Source organism: Natator depressus, chromosome 3, assembly GCF_965152275.1.
Source record: "Natator depressus isolate rNatDep1 chromosome 3, rNatDep2.hap1, whole genome shotgun sequence".
In the NCBI taxonomy this organism is placed as follows: domain Eukaryota; kingdom Metazoa; phylum Chordata; order Testudines; family Cheloniidae; genus Natator; species Natator depressus.
Window position 1 is genome coordinate 141,537,451 of NC_134236.1, and position 26,476 is coordinate 141,563,926.

General features: G+C 42.0%; 1 protein-coding gene across 5 annotated transcripts in view; it reads right to left on the reverse strand.

Moving 5' to 3' along the window:
* Positions 1 to 26,476, reverse strand: part of AKT3 (AKT serine/threonine kinase 3) — a 258,369-nt gene that overhangs the window by 56,853 nt on the left and 175,040 nt on the right. For all 5 annotated transcript variants that reach the window (XM_074948930.1, XM_074948931.1, XM_074948932.1 and 2 more), the window contains 2 exons: positions 12,213 to 12,335; positions 11,128 to 11,256 (listed from right to left, as the gene is read on the reverse strand). In XM_074948930.1, coding sequence (XP_074805031.1) covers positions 11,128 to 11,256; positions 12,213 to 12,335 — 252 coding nt within the window. The remainder of the gene's footprint in view (positions 1 to 11,127; positions 11,257 to 12,212; positions 12,336 to 26,476) is intronic.

Below are 26,476 nucleotides of genomic sequence, written 5' to 3' on the forward strand. Positions count from 1 at the left end.
TGAAAATATGCATTTTTCACGCCAAGAGACAAACCATATACCCTCTTCCACAGAGGGAATTATTGACATCAATGTAACCATGAGAATTTTAATTTTCAGATGAATATATTTAGTCAGCATAGGTCAAGAATCAGTCTCCATCCCCCACTCTTTTTGAGGACTAAGATGTGTGGGGAGTAGAATCCTTTCCCTTGATGCTCAAGTGGAATTCTTTCTATGGTTCCCCGGTGGAGAAGTAAATTGTCTTCTTGTTGAAGAATTTCCTCATGAGATTGGTCCCTGAAAAGCAACTGGGAACAGCTTTGTGGGTACAGGTTGACAGAAACTCAATTAGACAGCTGCAGGGAATAATTTCCAACACCAATCTGTCTGTTGTTAAAGCCCTCAAGTTGTAAGGAAGCTGGATACAGTGGCCTCAAAAAAAAATTGAGGAACAGATATTATGGCACTAATAAAGGGACATGGGTCTTGACAGTCCCATCAAAAGACTTTGGTTGTGGGTTAGAGTGAGGTGTGGTAGTGGACGGTGGAGGAACTGTGTACCTGTGCCTTTGAACCCTCAGTTGTGTGGTGGTAAAGTGGTTGAGGAGGTGGTCTTGCTCTGCACCCCTGCTTGGGATGCTTCCTCTTTGGGGCAATGGCATAGATACCCAGAGAACAAAGTGTTGTCCTCAAGTGAGTGGAGAGATTCATCTACCTGTTCACTGAACAGGTTAACTGTATCAAAGGGCAGATCTTGAATGGTACTCTGCTCCTCTTTAGGGAAACCAGAGGATTGTAACCAGGAATCTCTCCTCATGACAATGGCTGTAGCCATTCCTCTGGAAGTGGAGTCTGTGGCATCTACTGCGGCCTGAAGAGAGAGTTTAGCCACTAATTTGCCTTCATCAATTAAGGACCGGAAGTTAGCTCTATCTTCCTGAGGGACCTTGTCCTTAAAATTCAACAACTTTGCATAATTAGTGAAGTTTTATTTAGCCAGAAGGGCCTGATAATTTGAAATTCTAAATTGGAGAGCGATGGAGAAAACCTTTCCTCCTGTAAGGATGAGCTGTTTGGCACCCTTCTCCAAGGGTATAGTTTTAGGTGTTGCAGCCTGGATCTTTAGATGGCTACTTATGCCACTAAAGAGAGAGACAGTGGATGAGAGAAAAGAAACTCTTCCCCCTTAGATGGAATGAAGTAGAACGGCTCAGCCCTAATCGGGGTGGGAACACAAGAAGCAGGAGTGTGCCTCACCGTTCTAGCTGGAGTCATCATAGCCTCATTGATCTGGAGGGCCATTCACCTGGGACCCGAGGATTGCAAGATGTCCAGCAATCTATGTTATAGCTCCTGAACCCCTTCAGGCTGTATCTGGAGCTCAGATACCAACCTTTGTAGGAGCTCCTGATATTCACTGTAGTCATCAGGCAGAGATGGTAAAGATGGGGTAACCACCTCATCTGGTGAAGATGATGAAATTGCTCCCAGAATCATTGAATACAGTTCAACTTCACCTTACTCTGATGGGGCTGGTTGGTGTTGGCTTAGTGTACTGATCCCAGGTGCACAGAGTAGGAATCCCAAGGGCCCCAATAAAGCCAATATGAGGGATCAACTGGCTGAGGACAAACTCACGTCACTGGATACCACCTGTGTCTTGGGAAATCATATCTGGTCAGAGCATGAAACCCTAGTCTCTGAGGGCTTCTGTCCTGCCCGTTGCTGTATGATAGGGTAGCAGTTCTTCTGGAACCCCTGACTCATTAGCTGAAAAAGCTGGATCCCAAACTACCCGTGGAACTGATGGTACCAATGGTTTGATACTCAGGCTCATGGGTGGGAAAGAAGAGCGGCTCTATGTCCTTGGAATAACTTCCTCCTAAGAAGTAACTATGTCTCCAAATAAAGATCAACCTGAGAGGAGGCAGGAGTGGGGATATTGTAGAACAAAAATGTCTTCCAGGGAGACATCAGTCTCAAGACTGCCCAGGGGTACGGCATGAGTCAGTTGGTGGAGCCATCACATCCATGCTTCCTGGTCACAGAAGAAGCTGGATCCCTCCGGGGCCATATCAATACTGGCCCTGAGTCTTGTCTGAATGTCAAAGGGAGTGGCAGTGAATGTCTGTCTTTCGGTTTGCACATCAGAACCAGACCTGGAACGGACGGATATGTGCTCCTTCACATCACTTTCTCCTGCTGAAAAAGTTAATTACGGCCTAAAACTTTAGGATCCCTGCACATGGACTCTCTGACTTTGAAGGAGTTGGAGAGGGATCTCTTTTCTTTGGGGCAGCTTTGGAAGAAGATGGTTTGTCTCTATGCTTGTAAGAGTATCCCTTATTCTCATGAGAAGCCTTCTCCTGAGGCTTGGAAGTCTTAGCCTCAAACTCATGAGGTAGTGCTCAGAGTGGTGCTGCGGATGTACAGGGATGTCTCCCCAGCCCAGATCTGATTGAGGTCTCATGGCCTCTTCCATCAGATGTTTTCTAAGTCTTAGTTCTCAACCCTCACACGTTCTGGGAGGAAAGGAGCAACAAATGCTGCACTTAGCTGAGATGTGAGCCTCACCTAGACAGTAAAAGCAGAACTGATGTTCAGCGCTCACTAAAAATGAGCAAGGTGGGAAATGCAATTCTTGGACCCCAGAACTCTGGGAATAATCATAGCCTCTCAGGGAGGATTTCCCCAGGGTAGGGGTGGGGACACTTAACTAACTAATACTTAAGACTAAAGGAGTAAACGAATAAAATACTAAAACTATTTACAATGTATTTACAGAATGAAGCACTCAAAGGAAGAAGCTGTGGACACAGAAGATTCTGACCCAGGCCATGTGGCAGTAAGAAGGAACTGGAGAAGCACCAGGACACATTGCCCCCCTTTGCCCTCAGAACAACTGGGCAGGAAATGGACCAACAGACACTGCTTACTAAAAATCTGAGTTCAGGCGCATGGGGCACATGCACACCCACATGTAGACTACACATAGGGACCATCAAAGGAAGAATCTTTGTTTTTAAAATTAAATGAATATCAAAGACTGTATTTTAAATGTTAAGTTATGGACCTACTAAACAAATGTAAGGATATGAAACATATTGGAGTAGATCCTCAGCTGGTGTAAATTGTCATTGCTGTTGATTCCATTTTGTTCACTTATGCTGTACAGGAGTTAATGCTGATTTGTGACAGCTTTAGCTTTGAGTTTCGAGGGTTTTGTTGGTTTGACAAACAATTTACAGTTTACATATTTTACACATATGTCCACACAAACATGTACACACATATGCATATTTAGTATTACAACGTAGTGGAAACAACCTTTCCAGTTATACCTGAAATAAAATATTTTTTTCATTCTAACACAGCACCAATATCTCTAGCCAGTATGTTAAAGAAAGGCACTATAAGAAAATGCCTGAAGTGAGAAAATGAAAGATTAATTTAAACATGGATCTCTGTAAGAGGAATAAAAATAAAATGTGCACTTTTTAAAATATTTGGCCAATAAAAATAATATATTATTCTTGCATAAGATAAAAATGTTGCATATACTTTTCTAAATACAAACGAAATATTGATAAATTCATTTGTTTTCTTACAATCAAATATTTTTTTCAATTCTATTTTGTTAGTTCTAACATGGCAATCAAATAAATTTTTATTTTTACACTATTACAGAAGTGCATTTCTCTAGGTTTCCAAAACCACCTTATTCAACCTTCCCCATCTGTCACCATCTGCTTCTTTTTAGCGTGTACTTTTTTGTGTGATCACATAAGCATGTGAAAAATAACTAACATTCAGATGATTGTCTGCTGGTACATTTGAGGACTGGGCATAATAAAAGTGAACTGCCAAAATGTACTTAACACTTTTAATTTTGCTGGGTCTTGAGTGTGAGCTACATTTGATTTCCAAATTGTTTTACAGTTGGAAAGTTGATCAGGTATTGCTAACACAACAGCAAAAGCTGAGACTCTAAACAGAACCACATTAAAAAATGTATCTTCCATGACAGCCAGGCCAAATACAGATCTGTGGTCCCAAGAGTTTACACATTTGACCTGACTGAATTTAACCTTGCACCGATTTTAGAAGGATGCGGTGGGGAGCTGGAAAGAGCCTATTTTGAACCCAAAGTAGACACTATCTAGGTCCTCCTTATATTCCCAGTGAACAAGAAAAAGCAGATGTCTAATACTGACAGTGGTGCAAGAAATCTCATGGGGAACAAGGAGGGGCAGAAGAGAGGAGGCAGAGCTCTGCCTCTCTTTCTTACCAGCCAATGGAGCTGAGTAATATGGAAGAAGTATTTGGAAACACAACACAACTTTTTAAGAGGGTAGCAGATGCCTCCACCAAGCACAAAGCATTTGGAAGCTGCCAGGAGTGCACCACACTGGGATGGAGAAGATATGGCTTTCCAGAACTCTGTCTGTACTCATCAGCTAGGGCATATCAGGATAATGAGGATAAGCATACATTCCTGCTTGTAAATTCACTTGATATAATATTAATGAAAAATGAACACAAAAAGAGATGCAAACACTGGCAAAGCCAATTACACTTTTTGCAAGCAAAAAATGTTCTTCAGTATTCACACAGCTCTACCGCTAACAACCTTTTTGCCATTTCTAGACCTTTAACATATCTGATATACACTGTATGTAACTGTTTATATCTGAATAGGTTTTAGTTGACTTTTTCACCTTGCTGGGGTTTCCAGTATGCTTTTCATGCTCTGCCTCACCCACTACAGACCTCTCAGGCCAGGGGTGGCGAACCTGTGGTGCCGGAGCCACATGCGGCTCTTCAGAAGTTCATATGCTGCTCCTTGTATAGGCACTGACTCCGGGGCTGGAGCTACAGGCGCCAACTTTCCAATGTGCCAGGGGATGCTCACTGCTCAACACCCGGCTCTTCCCCCACTCCACCCCTTCATGCCCCCTCCCCTGAGCCTGCTGTGCCCTCACTCCTCCCCCTCACCCCCCAGATCCTCCTGCATGCCACGAAACAGCTGATCAGGAGGTGCGGGGAGGGAGGAGGAGGTGCTGATCGGCAGCCGGTGGGTGGGAGGCGCTGGGAGCAGGGGCGAGGGAGCTGATGAGGGGCTGCTGACATATTACTGTGGCTCTCTGGCAATGTACATTGGTAAATTCTGGCTCCTTCTCAGGCTCAGGCTGGCCACCCCTGTCTCAGGCTGTCAAGTGAAAGCATTGTGAGCCCACAGGTATACTCATGCCAACATCCACAATTCTGAGATGCTGCATTCCTTCATTCTTTTTTTGAAATCACTAAAAGTGGAGAGCATCTCACAGAAGAACTAAGCACCCTTCAGGAGCAGGACTTATCATTGTTTCCCAGTGATAACAAGTGGGAGTCTGGATGCACTGCCAGAGATATTCCCTGTTGCCCTCTACAACAGCATGAGCATGCTCACAGCCATGCTGCAGAGCCAAACTGGACCCAATTTAGTAAATATTTCAGGTAAAATCATTTTACAGATTTTGAAAATCCACTAAAATAATTTTACAGTTAACATTTCCAGGTCTAGAGTATTTCTTACAGTGAAGCAACCAGACTTGGACAAGTACTGCAAAGAAGGGCACATTACTATTCACTATGATATAATTTAATATATTTTCCTATCCCTCATAAATGCAATCAAATATCCTATTTGCTTTATTTTTAAAATATTTGTTATGCTGAGGAAAAACATAACACTCATCACTCATCTTCTGTTTTCAAACAGCAATTGCTGCCAGTATGCCAAAAATAACTTTTTGTATACAGTCTACCATGGTATTCCTCCAGCTCTTACTTTTACCACACTGCAGCTGAAAGTATAAACCCAGGGTTCTTTGCATGTTATTTTTCCCAACAGTTAGCACTGTTCCTATTCTGAAGGCTCCTTGTTAACTAATAAATGCAAACCTTAAATTCAAAAACTATTTTCCCAAAATTTGTCCCCTCTTCCTCAAATTCATTATCTTCCTGTAGTTCCAGGGCTGAACATTATTTACTATATTACTTATACAGTGCCAAAAATTTGCACAGCATTTCACAAAACAACTCAAGATTGCAAGATCATTGAGGCAATGACTCAATCTAAGTTAAGTTAAAAAGAACAGGAGTTGATCACAAAAGCAGAAGGAAGTTGGGGTGTATATGTGGGTGTACAGACAATGAGACCAAGCGTTCACTTGGGTGAATACTGCTGATGTCTTCTGGATTGCATGGGATTTTATTATGAAATATATATAAACCTATGGTTGATTAAAAAAAACTTATAACAAGTGACTTTTGAGAAAAAGTCTGAAAGGACGATAGAATTAAGGAATGACAGCGTGTTATGAAATAAGTTCTGGGTGTAGAAGGAAATATGAAAGGAGGCACAAAGAGGACAGTAAAACAAGGAGCTTGGACTGAACAAAGAGGGCACCAGGGAGCAAAAGAAAGTATGACCAAAGGTAAGAAAAATTTAAGTTTTAGATGAGCTCAAAAGGAAAAATTAGGAGCCTGAGTGTCAGAGGGGAAAGCAACAGAGGCAATGGGAGGGGTCTGAACTGGGTTGAACTTGGGCAGTGGTGAGTGAAGCACATGATTTTCATAGCAGACTTTTGAATGGATGATTGATGTCTATCATCATGGTCAGCGGGAAGAAAGTTGCTGTAGTTAAAGCATGAGATAATCAAGGCACGTATAAGGGCTTTGTGCTGTGAACAGTGAGAAATAGTTGGATTAAAAAATACTGTAGTGATGACCCCAACAAAATGTAATGATCATTGTACGAGGAGAGGAGGGAGTTAAAATGACACCAAAATTCCTAATCTGTGGGAGGAGGAGGATACTGGGGTTGTCAACACTTATAGTGAAATTCAATGAGGGTGCAGAAGCAGATCTGGTTTGCAAGGAAGAGTGCTAAACTGATAAACTCACAGTGGACGAAGTCTGCACATGCAGCAAAGCAACCAGAAGTTGGGGGTGGGTGGGATGAATCAGTCTGACAGACACGGGGGCAAAGGAGCTAGGTAGAAAGGTTGGAATTTTAGATGGAAATCATGAATTGGATGGAAGAGAGTGAAGAAAGAGAAGGAATGAGAGGCAGGGAGACAAATAAGAAATGTCAATGGACTAGAGGTAACAGAAGGAATGAGAGCCAGAGATGGGGCAAGTGAGCAATACAGAGAAGGAGATAAAATGATCAGACAGAATTCAGCAGAAGGCAGATCAGTGACAGAGCAGTTCTTGTCAATGATATGGTCAAGGGAATGGCTTGTGTCTTGAGTAGAGAAATTGATCAAAGGCAGTAAGTCAGATGAGGGGGGTAATTAAGAGGAAATGTGAGTCAAGAGTGCCATTAACATGAAGTTCTAAGTTCCCAAGGTGCAGGGGCTGGATGACTTTTCACTTATAAAATTTTTAAAAGGCACACTGAAATCTAGTCAAACGTCATACGAGTTAAAAGCAGTTTCAGATATTATACCTGCATCTGAATTTTCCTGTCATTTTTCATATTTTTTCCCAATCACATTTACTTATTTTCTAAAACGCTTTTTTTCCCCCTTTCTTTCTCTCTCTTTCTTTCTTTGTGAAAGACTTACATAAACACAGGAAACCAACAAACTAACTACATATGAGAAAGAGTGCAATCTCAGTATGATTCCATTTGCAACTCCCCTGAACTGATTCCATAACTGTGCCCTAAATTATCAGTGTGGTTTACAGATAACTTGCAATAGATGAAACAAGAGGAAAGATTACTAGAGTACCACTAGCAGATGTTCAGATTCAAGTTCAACTGTTTGCAAAAATCACGATTTTTTTAAAAAATGTGTAACATAGCTGTACAGAAAAGGAAGAAAAGTTTCATTCTGTCCATCATACTGCATTTGCACACTGAATAACCGTTCTGGATGATCAATACCCTGATCAATCCAAGCTGCCTCCATTTGAAAACAGGGCAGAGTTTTTCTTTCTGTGAGGAATTTGCTGTTCACTTTGTTGATAAAATTACTCTGATTTGGACAGAGATGTCTGCATCCCCGGGTATAGCGCAATGTCTTGAAGGAACAAACAGAACAGTTTCTTTCACTGAATTTTGACCATTGACACTCAAAGTTCTGGAAGTGTTTAAAACACTTTGAGTCACTACCTGTGACGGGGCCATGTCCCTCTTGGCTGGTAAAGGCTAACGGAGATAATTTGCCTGTTGGTGGTTTAAAAAAAAAAAATCTGTCAGATTCTCTGGCTGAATGTTTGGTGTCTGGTGTCCTCAAAGAGACACTGGTAAGGCCTCTATTCAACAAATAATGACATAAACTTTGCCAGTTACACAGTCTCCCTCCTTCTGTTTGAGTGGTCAAATAGGTATGCTATCTGCAGTCTTCAGATTTCCTTGATCTCAGTCAGTCTCATTTTAAAACAGGTTATGAGATAGACACCAGTGGGGGCTCTGATCACGGATTTCTTCCTATCTATGGATGAAGACAATGCACCTCATGCTGATTTTGTTAAGATGACTGGTACCTTCAACACTGCTGGGCATGAGGTAGTATTGAGCTTTCTGTGGTTCCTACCAGCAGTGGATAGAACTGTTCTTAAGTGGTTTTGCTAATTTTTATATACAAGGACTCTCACTGTGATTTAGGGCAAGCATTCATCCAATTCTAGGGCACTCTCATGCAGAGTTCTACACAGTTCTACTGTCTACCTTCTTGTTAAGATAAACTTGAAAACCAACCTGAGATGATGTGCAACTATGGAGAGACTTCATGAGCACCAATGAAGTTGCAACATGGTATCGATCATGGCCTTCTGTCTAAAAAGATTAGGGTCCACAAAAGGAAAAAGTCAGGTACTTCATCCCTCATCTCCTGGATGAAGCCAGAATTTAGCAGCCAGGAGTATATCCCTTTAATTGTAATTGCAGATGCAACAGATTGTCATATCAAGACTGCCGACTTAGCCTCAAGGGAATGCCTTGTTCAGTCCAGACCTTTCTGAACCAGAGCCTTGAATATTTGTTAGTCACTGGCAACATATCAATCACAGACATCTTATCCTATAGATGTAATCCTATTCAGCCACCACAGCTTAATAATTAGTTATGCAAATAGCCAAAACAGCTGAAAAGTACAATTTCCTGCCCAAATGGTCCAGTCTCCTGGACATCCTATCAGAAAATGCAGAATGAAAGGTCTTGTCAGCTCTTTGGTCTTTAACAAGTGAAACCATCAAGGAGCCTACCTGCTTTTCAAAGTTGCAGGGTCTATGCTATGCAGTATGTTATCTCACAGAGGTAAATTCTTGAAGTATGTGTTTTACACCTAATTGCCTTTTGTAAACAACTGATGGTCTGTGGAAAACTGGTAACATTCTTGTGACCCAAAGACCTCTTGATACCAACTGGCAGAGGGCACAGGTGTACATAAGGATACAGGGTGTCCTGGGTTCACCACAAATGTCAAGCAAGGTCTCTAAAGAAAACCTGTGGCACACTGCATCATAATCACTGTGAGAGGTATGTAACCACAATATGTGAGGCGTTATATACACATGCTGAAAATTATATTCTCTAGGCCTTGTAGTTGAAAAGACAGGTCACTCAAAAACAGCGTGCCTTGAGACAAAATTCTACAAACAGGAGATGAGAGACACTTATCTCCCTGGTCTAGACCACTGTATATTGTGTGTTTTCCAATAGAAGTCTATCAGCATACTAAGTCAAATGCTAATGAAGAGCTTGCTTGCTGAGACTTCATAAGGAAATTAAAAGGAAGAGGTGAACAGCAGACAGGGAGGACAGCCCTGTTTTCAGGTGAAGATCAAAGTTCTGGTCTGCAATATCTGGGAGTGCAAAGAGATGCTCTGGTATCCTTCAGTCTGTAAAGACAGGCTGCCAGCAGGTTAGATCTCATAAAAGGGAGATCTCAGCCATCTTGGTTGAAAATGTTGGGAAAAGGACTTAGGGTAAGCTATCTTGTATGAGACCAGGAATGTCCTTGGGAGTAAAATTTAAGCTTTAGAAAGAGTATTATAATTTTGTTTTCTATGTAACAATTTGTTTCCAATATTCTCTCTATCATTTGAATCTCTGGTCTTTCATAATATATTTATAGTGAAAACAAGAATAAGTGTATCTAAGTACTGTGCATTAAGTGGAGTGGTGATCCTGAGTTAAAATTAATAAGCTGGTATGTACTATTCCTTTGGGAGTAGCAAATCTGAAAGTTCTGTATGTGTTCAGTGGAACAGGGGCTGGGCTCTCAAGAGGGATGCTCAGAGGACTTGGGGGTTGGTGTGTGCCTACCATTAACCAGTACAAAGTGAGCAGGGCCTCCTGAAACCTGGAAGGTAGGGCTTGTGCTGCCAGAGGCTAGTAGAGTCAAGGAGTTGATCCACAGCAAGCACAGACAAGACTTCCTCACACTAAGGGCACATGGTTGCGAGGTGCCTCACAATCCGGGGTACCCCTGAAAGAATCAGAGCTCTGTTTTAGCCATGCCAGAATGTGGAAAGAAAGAACATTTTTTTCTTTTGTTCTTTCCTCAGAAACATAAAAAGGTCTGTATTCTTAATCCTACTACACATTTTTCACACAGTAGGATCCTACTACACATTTTTCAATTGAAGTCAATCCTTCTTCTGTTATACCATAATCATCATCTGGTGAAGATTAAGCAGTGAAAGCAGCTAGGCTCCTAAGAAACAAAAGCCTGGTTTCCCTGCAAATGTACCTAGGAATGGAAAATTAGCAATATTCTATATACCTAAAATTGGGAATACTGCAGAAACTAGTAATGTTTCTCAAAACAGAAGAAAATTTTAGGTGTGACCACTATACATGTAATAAAGAAAGGATTATTTCAATTATTCTATTGTAGATGATACTGGACTTTTATTATATTTCAGATGATTTAGCTATATTTATAAACACACAACATTTCATAAATTTGGAAATATGATTATTGGTAGATAAAAGTTTCCCAACAGAAATAATACACTAATAGTAACAATAATCCAACATATTGTCCATTCTTCAAAACAGTTTTGATCACCCAAATAATATACACTGCAATTAAATGAAAGATAAAACAGTTTATATTGTACAGAAAAAAGTATTCTAAATCATACCTCAGGAGCTAGGTATTCTGGTGTACCACAGAATGTTTTCATAGTAGCTGCATCTGTGATTCCTTCTTTGCAAAGTCCAAAATCTGTAATTTTTATGTGGCCATCTTTATCCAACATTAGATTTTCTAACTGCATATTAGAAAAAGCACACACAATTAGATCTTAAGTATTTCTTAACAGGCTAATATACTACATGTCAACGAAAAAAACATAACTAAGCTATATCTGCTAGGTAACAAATTGCACTATAGTTTACTACGGTGCCATCAAGAGAGTGACTGTAGGTTCTGCCAATAGACACCATAAGAGTTTGCTCAATATACTTCTTTCCCACAGAACAAAAGCAAAAAAAACTTTCTAAAAATTTCCAAGACTCACATAATTTCCGGAGGACCTATTGCAATCATCAGAGAATTGTTTGTTTGGCAAAATTTTATAGCTTTCCTCTATCTGTGCGTTACCTGCAACTCAGGCTCATGGAAATGACCTTCAATTGCTACATTTTACTTACATTCTATTTTCAAATATTTAAGGAACCAGAATGAAAACTGGTACAATTCTTACTGGGAATTATCCCAGAATAATGACTAACACTAGTTCTCCAAAAGCTTCTTCTGTGTGCATAGAATTTGTTTGGACATTAAAAATAATTCAACATATATATACTGCAAACAAGCAAAACATTGTTCTGAGCTACTTTTCTGAATAGGAAACCTTAAATTTTCTCAGTAGAAAATGTGTTTATGAAAATGCTGATTCAACACTTGTGAACTACCTGACTTCACATCAAATAATGAATCTCTAGCATTCTCCAAGGAGATAGTAATCAGGGCCCCATGTATTCTGTGATTCCACAACTACAGAAGAATGGTGCATTAGAATTTTAGCTTTCTTTTTTAATAATGTTTCTAGTCCTTGTGGTCTAATGTGTAGCATTTTAACTAAACACAACCTTCCCCTCCCCCCCCACACACACACTAACTCTGCTTTTCTCAAAACTGTGTAACTTTATAATTACTTTGAGTTTGTCCCAATAGTCTTTGCAAAAACAAAAATTTGATTACTTGTGTTGTTGTTTTTTTTACCTTGAGATCACGGTACACAATCTTCCCAGAATGCAGATAGTCCAAAGCAGAGACAATTTCTGCACCATAGAAGCGTGTGCGGTCCTCAGAGAACACCCGCTCTCTCGACAAATGGAAAAACAGCTGCAGGGTAAACAGCAGGGACAGGATTGTAATAATTACTGATTTAGTGGGGGAAATTAACACAAACATAAAACACCTCTCATCACCATATTGTGATGATAGATAGTGTACTCTCAGTGGACACTCAGCACTCTTAGACAGCAGCTGGCTTATCTTTTCCAGGTTTCCAAGGGGGGAAGGCGAGCTGTTAAATCAGCATTTTAATCAATATACCAATCTTGTTTAAGGCATTCTGCTTGCTACCCATTTAACCTTCCGTTACCAGAAGAAGGAAGTATGCAACAGCATCATCCTGTACTTTTCCCTCTACCTCCTCCTCCCAAATTTTATTTTTAGCTGTTGAGACATATCATTTAGACACCTGAACACGGATATTACTGTAAGATTTTTCTTCCTGTTAATTGCCTGACTTACCTCTGAACTGAGAAAATGTCTAGTCCTTAGCTGGACAGTCACCAAACAAGTGAAGTATGACATTATGCAACCATAACATATTACAGTATTTTACAAACCATAAAACAACTATCTGGTATTTTTGTAAAACCAAACCTATATATTTGTGGTATAATTTTGGTACACAAACTATACATTTACTCGATTTGATACTCTTCTTCTGTCCCCCTTTCAGCACTTCATAATTAAAATTTTACTCTGTAGACATTTCTTAAACTGAAAGTATTTAGTGAAAAAAATTAGTCATTAAATGATACGCATTATAAAACACAAAGAAAAAGTGTAGCATGAATCTGAAGTTCTGTAGCTGAATAAGCCTCTTACGAACTAGTACAAAATAATAAAACAACTCCAACTCCCGCTCCCCCCCCCCAAAAGAAAAAACTTACAGCAGAGTTAAACTGCAGAATATGACTATTCATTCCATTCACTAGATATACCCCTTTTCTACTTTAGAGATGTGGACAGATTCTTTAAACACAACCAATCTTCAAAATCCATTAGTTTCCATCTACAGACTAGTTTGCTATTCTATATAAAACAGCTCATGTGACTTGGTATACATGGGCACCCTCTTTTCTCCCCACAAATTATATTAAAAATACTAACAAGGAATAATGAATAGCAATCCTAAAAATATGGAAACCTTCGCTGTTTGCAAACCATGTACTGGACAAGAAAATCTACAGTAAAACTATATAGTGTTTTCATGCAGTGCTAAAAAAGAGAAGAAATAATTCCAAAACATAGGTTAAACATAAAAGAAACGCATAATAATAGATTTAACTTACATATTACCAAAAGGTAGCTAAACAAAGTTTGAAATACTAAACATTAATACAGTGTTGGATATGGAAATTAAATTACTTTTTAAATGTTTTTTGCAGTTATTTCAAGCTTGTAGACACTTCAAAATATAAATTATACATTAAGCATCAATACAAATATTTTGGTCAACAACTTCCCTGCAATTATATTTTAATAACGTTTTTATTTTTTAGTTGCAACCTGAAAAAACATATATATTAAGACAGTATAGCAGTCTATATTTGTTGGTCCAGGTGCCTCATGCAAAATTTAGAAAACAGAGTTAGATACAATTTTGGATCACAAGCATTATCTCATTTTCTGTGTAACCTCCACCATTCTGTAAAAAAATTATATATTTTTTCATGAACACTGAAACTTTGTTTCCTAAGTATCTAATATGCTCCTGCTGCTTATTTCCTGCCTCACATAGCAATCTCCTTCTATGACATCACAATTACTGGCAGTGGGGAAAATATTAGAAACTGATAATACTGGCATATCAGATACGGAGTAAACAAAGAATTTATGAGCTAAGGAACAGAGACTGTTTTCATACAATGTCCCTAATATTATAAAACAAGAGAGGAAAAATAAAATACAATTTATACAGTATTAGAATAATTTCTAAACAGAATTGTTTATCAAAGGTTTCCATGCAGTGTTCACCAAATGCATAGTAAAACTGAAATTTTCTCAATGTTAAAATATAAAAGCGAGATACACGTAAGTATTATGTCTTAGTCGTGCTCTTCTTGCTTCACAGAAATGGAAACCAAGAATCATTCATCTTAAAAAAAAATTAAATGCTCAAAGTAATATAAAATAACTTGATTTTATTTATTTTGCTTTATAAAGCTAGTAACTAGACATTTTTCAAATTTAACAAATATATACTCCATAAAAACTATGTAGCCTTCTCCTCTGACATCTGGAAGAATGGTGAAAGAGAAGGAGATGTCTGGTTGCCCCCATATGAATGGCTGTATACAAGAGAGAGTTACAAATTTTCCATCTTCAGACTGTCCCAGTAGCTTAGCAGTAAAACTCCTCAGAACATTCTTGAACCTCAGGGGTTCAGCAATGTCAGAGCAGATAACAAAGCACTGAAAATAGAAAAGGTATGGATTTGAGCCAGCAGGAGTTGATAATCTACCTTGACAAAGCTTTTGATTATTTAGAGTTTGGTTTGATTTTTTTTAAGTCCCTTATTGTAATTCTCATTCAAAATATCACATCCAAGATAGCAAGGCCAAATTAATAGGGCTAGAAACTACTTGCAATAGGCCCCTGGTTGCCACAGAAGACATGAGATCCCGAGTGAAGCTAATTCCAATATCAGGTCTGACAAGAGCTCAGTGCACTCAGGTAGCAGTTCTAACAACTAGCAGCCTAATCTGTACCAAAAGGTCCCATATTCACTTTATCCAAGGACGCACAAGGTAGACACATTAAGTGAATCCATCTTTAAGAATCTCCTTCACCTGAGATTAGATAGAAAAAGACCAGTGATACCTTCTCTCTGGTACTTTCTAGACTCACAAAGGATCAAATATCCAACCAGACACAGTTGAGTCAATAAAGGATCACTCAGACAGGCCTCAGAAATACATGCAAGGTCTGACATCCTCCTTCATGATTAAATCAGGTCTTATTAGCTATCAACTACACTTTAAGCAATAGAAGCTTGTAGTTAAAATCACTGTTTGCCATTGACCCACACCCCTAAAAGAAGGCCTCAGAAAAAGTTAAGTGGCCAGCAGGTCTGGCAACAAGTGTCAACCACCTGGTCTACCAGTAAAAAAAAAAAGAATTGTCCCCCTACCTAGTGTCATTATTTATTTGTACAACTGTAGCGCCTAGGAGCCCCAGATGTAAACCAGGACCCCACTGTGACAGGTGCTGAACAAAAAACAAAAACACAGTCCCTGCCCCAAAGAGTTTACAATCTACGTATAAGACAAGAAACAATAGATGGATACAAAACAGATCGGGGACTAAAAAGGAACAATGAGACTATATTGTTCAGCAAGGTAAGCAGTGGTCTCAGCACACCAGCGGCCTAACTATTGTCAAGTTTGCCTTTCTTACCCCTCGCTAGTCAATTCAGGAATACAAGATTTTCATCTAAATAATGTTAAAATTCAGGCTTACATCTCCTTTTTCCTTCCAAAAGCACAGTTAATTGTATAATAATTTATAATATAAATAAGATACAAGAGAAACAACCAATCTTTTGGAAATAAGTACCTTAAACTAGACACTTATTCAGTAATTGACTTGCAGATTTTCTTGAAAATCCTTTAAAATGACTCTTTGTTATACCTAATTGAAATAGATCAATTCATCTGACCAAAAAAAATAGGGCAGGCCTTCTAGCCGAGTACTTGTCCCCACATTCTTCCTTCTTCCATAAGGCTAGATGGGTAGATAATTCAAAATGAATAATTTGCCTAACTTCACATCTTCCTCTTTGTGATTGTCTGTGAGGGAACGGTGATTTTTATCAGATTAATTTATTAATCTCTGAATGACTTCTGCAGATAGTTCTTGGTTTGTACCTTGTCCCTAAGCACTCTGTTACAAATATTCAAAATATGGACGATTTTGATCATTTACATAATCTTGGAAACAAATGTATGTTTCTGTGCCCAGAAGAGATGAACATAGCTAAGAACTGAATTTCCACTGCAAATATGTTAATGTGCTGAAACATTCTGCAAATACATTTAAAATTGAAAATGTAGGTAACATTCCTATAGTAAACTCATTTACTAGAATGACAAAAATGTAAAGCCTATATATTATATATATATATATATATATACACACATACACACACACATACACATACACACACCCTGTACAAGAACAGTCAAATTTTTATTAAAAAATTTGAGCAAATAGTCAAAGAAAAAATATGCTGCGTCCATCCAGCTCTTGGTGGCACTTTAAGTTTGGCAAATGAAGATCATGACGTTCTTAAATATTGTCAAAAATACATCCATATGCTGTGATCTGAGATGACTTACTACAATGAAATATTATCTTCATTCATTGCTTCTCCATATGTTGTGAAAAGTTTAAGTAGTATTTTGAATACAGCTAAAAAGTTTCACAGTATATTTAATACAAGTCTCAATTTCTATCATTATCATAAAATTAAAATACAACAGAACAAGTATTCTGAAGATGGCTAATCAAGCAATGAGAAACAATAACCTGTGTAACAGTGCTGATTATTATACCCTCAAGTGCACAGGGAGACACAAAGCGAGGCATTTAGAGGGAGCATTAATAAGTATTTCTGCACACTCTGAACGGTATTAGTGGAAATATAAAATTTAAATTAATTGGGCCTGATACGCAGGTCCACTCCAGCAGTGGAAAGCAATAGATAACTAGATGAGCCTACCTAAAGGGAATCTCCAGATGGCAAAAAGCCAGTATAGAGGTTCACCCTCTTCCCTGCACCAGTATAAGGGAAGATCCCAGAAGAAGGGGAGTGGGACAAGGATGTTCCTATTTTGGGCTGCAAGAATGGTCCCCAAGGTATAACTTAGATCACCTTTGAGGCTGTTCTAAATTATGCCTGGAACTGGACCAGCCATCATAAAGCCAACTTTGTCCTCTATCCTGCTAGGAGTTCTCAGCATCTCTGTACCTAGCCAAGGATCTAGCCAATTTACTTTTAATTTTTAAATTAAAACATTCTTAAACTATGTACATTACAGATCATAATTAATTTTGAAAATCACGTGATCAACTAACCCACTAGGTATAAATGCACAGTTCAGAACATCATTTCAAGTAGGTAGCCTCACTACAATACTACACAAAAACAGAAATAAGCCACACTTGAAATAAATAAAAATCCTTCATTATAATTTTAAGGCGTTTTACGTCCACTTTTCTTTCAATGATTTCTAGGAAGGTTTTCTTTCTATTCCTCCTTTCCAAATTTCCCTAGGCTACCCACCAAGTTTTTAGTTGTCTGCATCACCTTTGAGTTCCCACACCTGCACCTCAGCCTAGCATCCCTACCTCTTACAGCAGGGGTGGGCAAACTTGCAAACTTATATCGGGGTTGCAAAACTGTACGGAGGGCCAGGCAGGGAAGGCTGTGCCTCCCCAAACAGCCTAGCCCCTAGTCCCCTGACTGCCCCCCTCAGAACCTCTGACCCATCCTAGCCCCCTGCTCCTTGTCCCCTGACTGCCCCCTCCCAGGACCCCCCGCTCCTAACCGCCCCCCCCGGACCCCACGCCTTATCCAAACCCTCCCCCTCCCCGCTCCCTGTCCCCGGATTCCCCCGACCCCTATCCACACCCCAGCCCCTGACAGGCCCCACGGGACTCCCGCACCTATCCAACCCCTCCCCCTACTCCCTGTCCCCTGACTGCCCCCCCCCGGGATCCTCTGGCCCTTATCCAACCGCCTCCTGCTCCCTGTCCCCTGACTGCCCCGACCCCTACCCACACCCCTGCCCCTAACCACCCCCCTGGACCCCACGCCCTTTCCAACCCCCCATGCTCCCTTTCCCCTGACTGCCCTGCCCCCTATTCACACCCCCGCCCCCCTGACAGGCCCCCCAGGACTCCCACGCCTATCCAACTGCCCCCTGCTCCCCATCCCCTGACTGCCCCCCGGGACCTCCTGCCCCTTATCCAAGCCCCCCAACCCCACCCCCCCGCTCCCTGCCCCCTTACCATGCCACTCAGAGCGGCAGGACTGGCTTATTGGAAAGACTGGGAGGTGGACGGGCGCAAGTCACACTGCCGGTGCAGCGGCGTAACTACAGGAGAGGGGGGACAGCAAGAGAGGGGCTGGGGGCTAGCCTCCCTGGCCGGGAGCTCAAGGGCCAGGCAGGACGGGCCCGTGGGCCGTAGTTTGCCCACCTCTGTCTTACAGCATGGCATCTGAACGTGTGTTGTTGATAGAGCAGGCCTGCTCCTCTCCAATTACAGAAATTCTAATAAGCACCAGAAAAGAATGAACAAGGCAAACCTACCTGGAAAAATGGACAAGGTTTTCCCACTGGTGTCATCAAAAATCAATGGTACCAAAAAACATTCTTTGATCCCTCATGTACTCACCTACTTACTTAAACTAGGAGATCTAGGAGTAGATAACGTTTTGGGTTGGGATACTGATAGATTCAGCAGACCTCTGAATCAAAATTGTCTGGACCACATTGGAACTATGAGGATTAGCTTGGCCGAGTCCTATTTGAGTTTGCAGAGCACTCTGAGAATCAGAAGAGTTAGGGAATAAGCATATAACAGGTCTCTTGATCATGTTATCAGGAACAGGTTGACTGTGGATGCTGGGCTCATTCTACCTCTCGAGCAAAAGCTTGGACACTTCTTGTTATAGTGAGTGATGAAGAGGTCCATCTTCAGATTTCCCCAGTCCATAAAGATGTCCTCCAGTATCTTGTCTTTAATCTCCCACTTATAATTTGTGAGGAAGTGTCTGCTAGGTTGTCCACAAAAGTGTTACGCTGTCTAGGTAAGTGTACTGCCACCAGGGATAGCCAATGTTTCATGCACCAATTCCTGGCAGAATGGGAGAGATCTGGCTCCATCCTCTTTGTTGATATAAAACTTGGTGGTCATGTTGTCAGACATGATTTGCAGTGACTGCCCTTCTATTAGGGCAGGCCTTCCCTACAGCTCTGAGCTATAAGAAACTGATGTGTATTCTCTTCTCCCTTGGGGACCACAGACCCTGTATCTTTAATTTGTCCAAGTGGGTATCCAATCCTAACAAGGATGTGTCGGTGTTCATGGTATTGGATGACAGCGACACCCAGAAGGGGACACCTCTGCAGGCATTCATTGGGTTTTTTCCCCACCATGCTGGTGAAGACAGAACCCAGCGTGGGATAACACAAGGCATACCCAGCTGATGTTTGGAGGATGTATAAACCAGCTTGAACCAAACAAGCACGCAGTGGAAGTAAAGTCTGGCATGCAGTGTAACAAAAATGTAAAAGGCCATGTGTCCGAGAAGTGTGGAGATATAACCTTACATTGGTACATGGGTTTCCCTCCCATTGGAGAATTAGGGCAGACAGGTTCTTGACTCTGTCCTGAGGTAGATAGGTCCTGGATGTGGAGGAGTCTAGGATTGGACCAATGAATTCAATCCTCTGACCCTGAGTTAATGTTGATTTCTGTTTGTTGACTTTTAGGCCTAAAATCTGAAAGACTACGGTGCGGAAGGCTACAGAGGCCTGCTGAGATTTCCCCCATATGAGCCAATTGTCCAGGTAAGGATACATGTTGATGTTGCATCTTCTCAGAAAAGTTGCCACGACTGATAGCAACTTTGTAAATACACTTGGTATCATGAAGAGTGCAAAGGACAACACTCAATACTGATAATGGTCCTGCTCCGCTGTAAACCTTAAGTACTTCTTGTGAGGCATAATGATGGCGATGTGAAAGGATACATCCCAAAAGGTCGAGAGAAGCAAACCAGTCTCCGGAGTCCAGAGTCAGGATCATTGATGTGACGGTGACCACCCTGAACTTCAACTTGTGAATGTGTTGAGGATTCAAGGATCAAAGATGGATTCCTTTTTCTTTAGAATAAGGAAATAGTTGCTGTAAAATCCTTTCCCCCTGCATTACGTAGTCTATCACTCCGAGAGAGAGGAGCATGAGTATCTCTTGATGTAAAAGATTCTCTTAAGAAGGGTCCATGAAAAGGGATGGGGAAGGGGAGTTGGGTGTAGTAACCATCGAAATCTGGTGGAGTGCCCATGTGTTAGTGGCTCCATGGCCCTTTGGTTTGTCGTGATAAGGGACCAAGGGTGCCTGGAGTGAGCTACATGATTTCTGAAGGGAAGGACTGAAACGTCAGGAGTCACACACGAGACATGTCTCGACCATCACATCAAATCGAGTATTTCTAGGACTCTGAGGCTTGGTAGGTGTGAGAGGAAGCAGTGGGTGGTTTCCTCCTGTGGAAGCACTAATGTTTCCTGGGTGGTCCCAATGTCCTTTGGTGATAGAAGGATGGCACAGTTGTCTCTGTGAAGTATAAGGCTGTTTGATATATCTTCTCTTAGGAGCTGGTGTGTACACTCTGACGGAAAGTGAGGTGGCTTGTGAGTCCTTCAACATATGGAGTGCCCCATCATCTTGGAACTGAATAATTCAGCCCCTTCAAAGGACAGATCCCCCACTTTTGTTTGGACTTCTCTGGGGAACCTCAGCCCCAGAAGCCAAGATGCCTGTCACATAATGACTGCCATTACGATAGATGTGGCAGTCTATTCACCACATCACGTGCTGTTTGCAGACTTGTCCTGGATACTAGCTGACCCTCGTTGACTAGCAATATAAATTCCGCAGGACTTTCATTTGGCAGGTTACTACAAAGGGAAACAGTCTCTAACATATGTGGAACTCATACCTGGCCAATATGGCCTGGTAATTGGACACATGGAACTGTAGGCTTGCCGAGGAGTAAAGCTTTTCAAACACATAAATCAGTCTCTCTGGCTCTTTCTCCTTTGGTGTGGGCCTGAATTGTTTTACCGTTTCATTTGCCACTGTAACTACAAGGGAGGATGTATGTAATGATGTATGTAAAAGAATTCCACACCTTAGGAGGCACATGGTATTTACAATATGCCCTACAAAAGATAGGGGATGCTGAAACAGACATCTGCCACAGAGTATTGGCAGGGTCCATAATAGCCTTGTTGACAGGGAGAGGGCTATTTTTACCATTTTGAGGCCTAGAGTATGTTCACTAACTTGTGTGTCTGCTCCTGTACCTCGTCAATAGGGATTTGGAGGGCTCCAGTCACCCTTTGTAATAGGTCTTGGAAACCCTTGCAATCATCCAACTCTGGGGTCATTTGTGGCATTACAGCATCATCGGGGACAGGGAGGATGGAGTTGCCCAGACTGGGAGGTTGCCCTCTAGGCCTATTCTTTCATTTCTTCCTCCACTACCTGTGATTGGAGCAGAGCCAGGAGGGGTGGTTAGGAGGTCTGTAGAGCCAATATTGTGTGTGAAATAACCTTCTGGCAGTGCTGTTTGTTGCCTCTGGCTAAAGTTTCTCTGAGCACACTAGGATCCCCAGCAGGACCATGGGGCATTGGCAGATAACAGCCTGGAGACCAGGGGGTAGGGAACCATGAGTCATGGTTTTGAGACTTCCTGTAGCTCTCTTGTGAAGAGTGCTGGACTCTCTATATGACGTTGAGTAAAGATACTATTGGTATGGATCTTCCTCACTCTCCAACTCTAAAAGATGCTGAGCTCCAGGGGCCAAGCTGTGTTCCTTGATGTGTTAGGGACTGACAGTGCCACACCTGTCCATAGAGTGAGTGCCCCAGCATTGCTAAAGTTGACACCAAGGAAGACTGCAATTTCAGATGTATCTGCGGCTCTATGGTGCTGTAAGATGAGGTAGTATGAACAGATGAGCTGAACCAAATTTTCTTGGGGTGACATGACAATGTCTCCCATGGTCAAGGAGGGAACCTTAGCGTGCAGCCCTGGTTGACTTGGCTCCAGTGCCAGGAGGATTGGCACTGGGGCCATAGAGACAGATAGCACCAGGGTTAGGCAGAGATCTTTCCCAAAGGAGTGGATTTGGTGCCAGGCACTTCGGTGCTATTCGGTTGGAATTGGCATGAGAGTGAAATTCAGTGGGAACCATTCTAAGCCAAGCAGTATTAGAGGATTTTTGGTGCCACAGGGAGGTATTCCTCTAAAAGCAAGCCTAGGTAAGTGACCTACCTATGGGGCTCCTGGTCCTTTGCAGTGTATCAGAGGAGGATGCCGTCTTTATAATTGTGGTCTGAGCTGCCACCACCAGGGCTCTTTAAGGCAGAGACCCTACACTCACTCTCTTGGGCTCCAAAGGTTCCTTTATGGGTGGGAGGGGTTGGGTCCTAACAAGCCCAGTTGAGAAGAGGGTCTCATGGACTCAGTCATCAGGAAGACTTGAATGCAAACCTCTCTCTCTCTCTGTCCTTCCTGGCACAAGAACTGAAGGACTTACAAACTGCATATTTGCTGGGAAAGTGTGAATCTCTAGCATGAGGAGCAGTGCTTGAATCCAGGAGAACCAGATGACACCATACCAGTAACAAGTAAAAATTTAAGACACTAACAATTACAACAGTCAGATAACTATGTCTATATATATATTGACTAACTAAACTATAAAACCATTAAAGCTAAGAACTAATATAGAAAGGCTGGCAGTCTCTCAGACAGTCAGGGCTCCGTCTCCAACCCTTTAGGTAGAGACACTGAATGGCTGTGTGGTGGGGCGGCTGCCCCACACAGGCAGAAGAAGGGTTAAAACAGCCTTGGGAAAGCTGTGCAAAACCCAGCCAATTAGGACAGGGCTTATTGAGGCAGCCAATAGGGAGAAGGCTTAGTAGAGAAGCCAATCAGGGCCAGGCTGGCCAATATAAAAAGGGCTGCTGAGCAAAATAGGAGCAGTCTCTCCCTAGATGCCAATGGAGGAGGACTGACTGCCTTGTAGGAGGGTTGAGAGAGAGCGAGAGAGCGAGCGCGCGCGCCCCACGGACACAGCAGGGCTGGGCAGAGTCAGGGGAGGAAGAGGGAGCCCCAGCCTGCTGGCTGCCAGACTGAGGCCTTGATTCCAGGGCAGAGAAGGTGCTCGAGCTGCAGGGAAGTGGCCCAAGGAAACAGATGGTGAAGCAGGAGGAGCAGCAATATGTGGCTGCCAGCTATGGGGTCCCTGGGCTGGGACCCGAATTAGCGGACAGACCTGGGTCCCCCTTCCATCCCTCCCACTTGCCACCGAGGGGAGCGGCCAGTGCATGGACTGCAGTTTGCCACTGAGGCAAGTGGCTAGACCAGAGACTGCAGTTTGCCACCGAGGCAAGTGGCTGGACTGAGGGCTGTTGGGTCCCCCAGAAGCAGGGAGAGAATCGGAGAGCTGTGTCCAGAAGAGGATGCCGCGGCCTGGGGAGCAACGTGGGTCCTAGAAGTGTAGGCAAGAGTGACTAAATGAATGCTAATTCCCAGGATAGCCAGCAAGAGGCACAGCGGTGGTGAGTCCTGCCCCGTTACATGCAGCCAGTGCGCTTCACCTTTATATGCCCTCAGCACAGCTCAAAAGGGCTGAGGGGCGCATATGCACCATCAGTACAATGTGCATATGACTAATCACTGAAAAAAGAATGTGGAATTATTCGATATTTTAATTTTTATGCTCTCTCAAGCTATATTCTGCACCTCAGGAAATAAGTAATGTTTGTTTCAGATTGTAAGCAATCTGAGGCAGGGATTGTCATTTGCAACATGTAGAGATGGTTGAAAATGGAATAAAACCAGGAGCTTAAAAATAAAAGAAGCAACTGTATACAGTTGTTTTCTTCCCCTGGTTAAGGTGTAATTCCTCTCAAGTCTTGCCAAGAAACATTAATATCACCTGCTCTGATAAGGAAGAACCAAGTGGTTTGCTGTATCTGCTGAATCAAAATAAGAGCTATGAGAAAAGAGAAAAAATGCAAAATATGACAAATACTGTAAGGTTTAATGTTGAGAAAACCATCTGGTTAGTTTTAAAATCTGATTTTACTGAGTTATAAATACATAGGTAACAACCAATTAATGTCTTATATTGAAGTTTAAATCTGAAAATATACTGAAACTATAAAAAATGAGAAATTAATAGGCATATTCAGAATATTCTCCACAAGAAGTTACATTTTTGCATTGCTGCAAATTTCTGAGCTTTACTGCCAAATAATAAAAATTAGAGATAGGAAGCATCTATTAAATTATACAGCATATTCCCCTGCCAGGGGGATTGTTCCTGCAGTGGAGTTTATAACATTTTGGGCAGTAGATGATCACTGAGCGCATTCTGCTATACAAGACAATGTATGTAATATGCTGTGATACTAATTTATTGCATCAAACTGCAGCCACACCAATTGCTGGTGCCTTTTGGTGGCAGGTGCCCAGTGTATGTGATTGTTCGATAGGGGGGTTTGGTTTCCTGATAAACTGGAATTGGGAGTTGTGATAAATGAAGGGGGGTGTAGCTCCATTTAATAGATAGCCAGCCAGCCAGCCAGCCAGCCAGCTGTAAAATCCCTCTGGATAGGTGTTCTTTACTTGCTTAACCTGTAAAGGGTTAAAAAGTCCCCCAGGTAAAGAAAAAAAAAGTGGGCACCTAACCAAAAGAGCCAGTGGAAAGGCTAGAACTTTTTTAAATGGGGAAAGAAACTTTTTTGTGTGTGTCTGTTGTTCTTCAGAGAAGCAGGGACAGAGCATCAATGCTATAAGCAGGAACGCTATGTAAAGTTTGAACCAGGTATGAAAAATTCCATACCTAGAAGGAATCATTTAGATAGGGAACATTTAGATAAATGAGATCATGTTTATTCTTTATTTTGGCTTGTGAATCCCCTCTATGCTAACCCCAGATGCTTTTGTTTGCTTGTAACCTTTAAGCCAGGGATCGGCAACCTTTGGCACACGGCAAGCCAGGGTACGCTCCTTGGGGGGCTGGGCCAGTTTGTTTATCTCCCACATCCGCAAGTGTGGCCGATCGCGGCTCCCACCGGCTGCGGTTTGCTGCTCCAGGCCAATGGGGGCTGCGGGAAGCAGCACAGGCTGAGGGATGTGCTGGCCGCTGCTTCCCGCAGACCCCATTGGCCTGGAGCAGCAAACCGCAGCCAGTGGGAGCTGTGATCGGCCAAACTTGCGGACACGGCAAATAAACAAACCGGCTCAGCCCACCAGGGGGCTTACCCTGGCGGGCCATGTGCCAAAGGTTGCCGATCCCTGCTTTAAGTTGAATGCCCAAGAAAGCTATTTTGGGTGCTTAATTTTTGGAATTGCTCTTTTAAAATTTAGCAACAGCCTAAGTTCCAGATGTATTTTCTTTCTTTTTGTTTTAATAAAATAAAATTTTTTAAGAGGGATTTGCATTTTTATGTCCTAAGAGGCTTGTGCATATGCTGTTTGATTAGCTGGTGGCCACAGCTAATTTCCTTTGTTTTTGTTCTCGGCTCTTCCCTGGAGGGGGGCTGAAAGGGCTTGAGGGTACCCCATAGGGACAAATTCCCAAGTGTTCCTTCTTGGGTCCAAGGGCTTGTGGTTTTTTTGCATTTGGGTGGTGGCAGCGTTTTCCAAGCCAAGGTCAGAGAGAAGAGCCTGGAGTGACAAGTATTCATTTTTAGAATCCTTGATGGCCCCTACCTTCTGCACTCGGAGTGACAGAGTGGGGATTCAGCCTTGACAGGAGTGGATTAAGCACCTCCTAAAGAAGGTGAGGAGCAGGGCTGGGGCTCTGAATGACTGGTATAATGGGGGGGGGGGCAACCTTTCCCGCCACCTTAACCCTCGTACCATGTGATGGTGTTTGGGTCACAGCAACAGTACTGGGCCCAGCTATAATGGGAGTGGGGTTGCCAGCAGGCAGCTCTCCACCAGGTAGAAGCAGGGATGGATTTACATCTCATGAGCCCCTAGGCACAGCATCTTTAGTGCCCCCCTGCCTATAGCCAACCTTCATGTTTTCTGTAAATATGAAACTTTTAACCCACTTAACTTTTAGGCACCCCTTGGCACGTGCCTCCTGTGCCTAATTGAAAATCTGGCCCTTGGTGGAATGGATTTCAAAGGAAGGATGCTTTGCATGGACAAGTTTTTTCCAGATCTATTTCCAGGTTTGATACTTATTAAAGTTGCAGCCTAGTTAAACCACAGTTAAACCAACTTGCATGTCCTCCTTATGTTTCTGGAACAAATGCTATCTCTAACACCTTTATATAATATGTACACTATTTTTTAACTTCTGTTAAAAAAAAAAAAAAGTTATATGTAATCAAAACCAGGAAGACTGAAGGATTCCTCATCTGGT